This window comes from Telopea speciosissima, chromosome 7, assembly GCF_018873765.1.
Source record: "Telopea speciosissima isolate NSW1024214 ecotype Mountain lineage chromosome 7, Tspe_v1, whole genome shotgun sequence".
NCBI classification, from domain to species: domain Eukaryota; kingdom Viridiplantae; phylum Streptophyta; class Magnoliopsida; order Proteales; family Proteaceae; genus Telopea; species Telopea speciosissima.
The window spans coordinates 12,297,010-12,301,178 of record NC_057922.1 but is presented as its reverse complement, the minus strand read 5'-3'; the positions used below and the strand labels follow the sequence as shown (position 1 = coordinate 12,301,178).

General features: G+C 39.0%; 1 protein-coding gene across 1 annotated transcript; it reads left to right on the top strand.

Moving 5' to 3' along the window:
* Positions 1-477: 477 nt before the first annotated feature.
* LOC122669233 lies at positions 478-1,407 on the top strand. The gene has a single exon (XM_043865947.1). It carries the CDS (start codon positions 486-488, stop codon positions 1,335-1,337), a length of 852 nt encoding a protein of 283 aa, XP_043721882.1. The 5' UTR covers positions 478-485; the 3' UTR covers positions 1,338-1,407.
* Positions 1,408-4,169: the final 2,762 nt, after the last annotated feature.

The following is a 4,169-nucleotide window of genomic DNA, read 5'->3' as shown; positions in this document are numbered from 1 at the left end:
CCGACCCGACCCAACCTAACCTATTGCCACCTATTAAATTTCATGATTTAACCAGTAGTAATATGATATTTACAATGACTTCATCCCTGGTCCTTAAAGTCCATTAGTCATCACTCCTTCAACACATATGTGTGACCTTACCAACTAACTCTGCATAACTAAACAAACACTTAAATGGTCACCAAAAGAAACCGAAAGTAATAAAGAGGCCTCTCTTCCTTCCTTCCTCCCTCCAATTCTAGAAGCTAATAAGCAGACAAAACTAGTTAAAGCAATCTGGAAGCCCACCCCTTTTGTCTTTCTTCCAATATTTATCTCTCCTTCTTCAATTCAATTGCCTCTAAAGAAAATTACCCCACCCCACCCCACCCCACCCCACCCCATATTCCTCCCCTTATATATAATTTCCTCCTTGCCTCTAAGACAATCACTTCAAAAAACACTTTCTTTCACCTTCTACTCTCCTTGTTCTTCCTTCATCAACCATGGTTGCCAGCAAAGAGTATAATCGAGAGGATTCCATGAGAGAAAATCTGGAGCAGATTGAAGATTCAGACGCAGAAGAGTCTCTCTCATTGTGTGATCTACCCGTATATGATAGAACAGCTTCAACAACTACCAATTGGGATGCAAATGATGATGATCGACGGCGTCCATCAACCGATCAAGAGCTATTCGAGTTCTTCTCTGATCTGAGAGCTGATATGTGCCCTGCTGATGATATAATTTTCTGTGGTAAGCTCATTTCTTATAAGGAGCAGGAGTGTTGCCATGAGGAGGTTAAGAATACTAATCTTGATGTCCTTGATTATGAGGATGATGATGATGATGATGATGATGGCAAGCAGAGTTGTACGATTAAAAGCTTCTTCCGTCGACGAAGACGATCATCGGAATCGTTGAATGCATTGCAGAGATCTAAAACGATTGCTAAAGATCGGCTTCCGATGCGAACAAATAATTTATTAGAGTATCGGAAATTACGAAGAGTTTCGAGCACAACGAAGACGAAGGTAGAGACAAATGATCGGTATATGTCCGGTAAGTGTTCAGGAAAGGGGAATTCTTCTTCGATTTCCACATCAACAACTCCTCTGGCGAAACCTAAGTGGCCCTTGTTGATGTTTGGAATGGTGAATGTTCCCAAGGAAATGGAGCTGAAGGATATTAAAAATCGACAGAATCGCCGGAATCCAACATTGTTGTTTCCAGCAATTGTCGCCGGCGGTGGCACAGAAGAGGCTAAGGTTAGGAGGGAGGAAGAGAAGGGTTCTTGGAGACTGCTAAGAGCGTTGAGCTGCAGGGGACATGCAAGTGCTGTGGTGACTGCGTCTTGAGGATGATGCATTCCTGCACGTATGACTCTCACGTGTGTCGATGTTTGTTGTGTTACATTTTGATCCCTAGAATTGTCGAAGCACTAAACATGGTTGAATAGGAGTGGGGGTGGGTGTGAAGGGGCAAAACGGTCGGAGAATGAAATTTAGCAAAGGGAAGTTGAGATTTTGGTGGGGCCGTGGGGAATGAATGGAGCGTGCCGTTGCATTGAAGGGAGGACAGGAGAAAGGTGGTCCTACCTACCGGAGCGGGAACACCTTACTTGGACCTTGTCTCTCTTTCTCTCTCTCTCTCTCATCGGAGATTTGAGTGTGTTGTACGTTATTTGAGAAGCCACCAGACTAATTAATGAGTATCACGAGAGGGCAATGTAGACATAAATCACATGATATTTATCATATTTAATTTATTCTTTTTTAAGTAAACATCATATTTAATTGATTCGAACTTTAAATATGTGGGTGTGCGGCGTGTGCCCCCCTCATGCAATTTTATTTATGGCAGAGGGGTCAGGCCCGTCAGGGTATATAGAATTTTTTTGTTTTTTTTGGGTAGAGTCATAGAATGAGAGATAGACAGAGAGACCTGCTGTTGTTGCAGCAGTCTTTGTAGACTTTGTCCGCGCCTTCCATATACTTTTTCTTTTCTTTTTTTATTAATTTTATTCTTTTTACTTTTCTTTTCTTTTTTTTATTAATTTTGTTCTTTTTATTTTTCTTTTCTTAATTTTATTTTCAATTGGTAACACTTGAGGTTCTATCATCTATGCTATGGGGTGGATCAGGGGATGCATACATGAAAGAATGATAAATGGTATTTACTAAAGGGGCTGATAATACTTCACTAAGAAATATTACTAATTATGTAAAAATTCACATAATTTTTATTTTAAAATTACAAGAAAATTACTCAAAAATAGGTTCTACTTTACTAAATTATTCATCCAAAGATGCAAGATGCAAGATGCACAAACTTTTGGATCAGGATTCGGACCGTTTGCTGTGAGTTGCCCCAACTGCGTTGTACTGTGCAGATGGTCATTACACGCCGCCCTGCCCTGTCTACACAGCACGGTGCAGTTGGGGCAACCCGCGTAGTAGAGAGATCCGATCCCTAACATTCTAAAATCTCAGATACTGGCTTTGGATTATAGCCTACTAGACCAATTAATGAGTATCACGAGAGAGCGATGTAGACATAAAAATCACTTGATATTGATCATATTTAATTGATTCAAGCTTAAATATGTGCCCCTCTTGCAAGTGTATTTATGGCAGAGGGGTCAGGCCGTCAGGGTGTCAGGGTATAGAATGAGAGATAGAGAGAGGAACTGCCGTTGTTGCAGCAGTCTTTGTAGACTTTATCCACGGCTTCGATAATACTCTTTCTTCTTTTAATTTTGTTATTTTATTTTTCTTTTCTTAATTTTATTTTCAATTGGTAACATTTGAGGTTATATCATTTATAGGGTGGAAGCATATATATATATATATATATATATATATATATATATATATATTGGTAAAAGATGGATGTATATAAGAAAGAATGATAAATGGTATTTACTATATAAATATACCTCATTAAGAAATATTATTAATTTTATAAAAATTTGTATAATTTGTTTTTAGGTAATTTACATATATCACCCTTGAGGTTGAACGAAATTATGATTTTACTCTCTAGTTTTGGAAAATTTTACGTATCCCCTGAGATTTATAAACGGTAATAAATAAATCCATTCTATCAATTAATGACCAACAGTGTTAAAATCAAAAGATAAAATATCAAAAATACCCCTTCAAGAAAAAAAAGAAAAAAAACCTTCCAAACTCATCTTCCCCAAATTAAGGAAGAATCCCAAATGACCATGGATGCGAGCCTCAAGGTTATACAAATGTAAGTTAAGGAAGAATCCCAAATGACCATTGATCCAAGCCAGGGAGAAGTGATAATGGCCAAAGCCAGAAGCACCGATCGAGCAATAACCTTAAGAACCCTTGAATCGGGTAGCTTAATTATGAGCTGATCGTGAGGAGTCACAGTGATCCCACCTCTGTGCAGGTGCTTGATCCTATACTGGGTCATGGTAGGTCGAAATCTTGGAACCAACCCCATTTCTTCTTCTTCAAAATTTCTGCTTTGAAGTGTCGAGAATTCGATCTGATTCTTCAGATTGCAGGTGAGGAAGGGAAGAAGAGAGAGTGTCGCAGGTTTTGCTGGTAAATGGGCTTTTTGGTTTTACAGACGATGATGATGATATCAGAGAAAGAAAGAAACTAAGGGACAGAGATGATTCAGGGGAGAGGAGAGGGAAGAGAAGTTAACGAGTGCAAAACCTGGAAGCGGTATGGTTTCCACCCACGAAGGCCACTCGGGTGCTTTGGATTCTTGACCAAAGGAGTATCAATTGCCAAATCCTCTGAACTTCCATTATTTCCGACCAAACCGCCCTAGATTGAAGAAGGGTTTTCCTAAGCCGGTTGGGTTTGTTTCTTCCTTTTTAATGGGACTGCGATAGGAGGAGAAGAAGAAGAAAGAACGAACTATGGGAGGCCGAGAATTGTAGGAATCTTCTTTCTTCTTTCTTCTTTCTTCTTTCTTCTTCTCGGCTATTGTTTGTTTGGAATGGAGAGGGTGATTTATTGAGTGAGCCAATGGAATTCAGTTGGATTAAGAAGGGAAAGGTATACTATTTGGGGTTGGGAGTTTAGGGTTATACCTGTAATTCATTTGCCCTTTTTTTCAAACCTTAAAGGATTTGAGGAAGATGAGTTGTAGGTTTTTTTTTTCTTGAAAAGACATTTTTATCACTTTACCTTTTGATTTTA

Bases quoted from the DNA above. Each gene is read 5' to 3' on its own strand.
- LOC122669233 (XM_043865947.1), top strand. From the start codon at position 486: ATGGTTGCCAGCAAAGAGTATAATCGAGAGGATTCCATGAGAGAAAAT.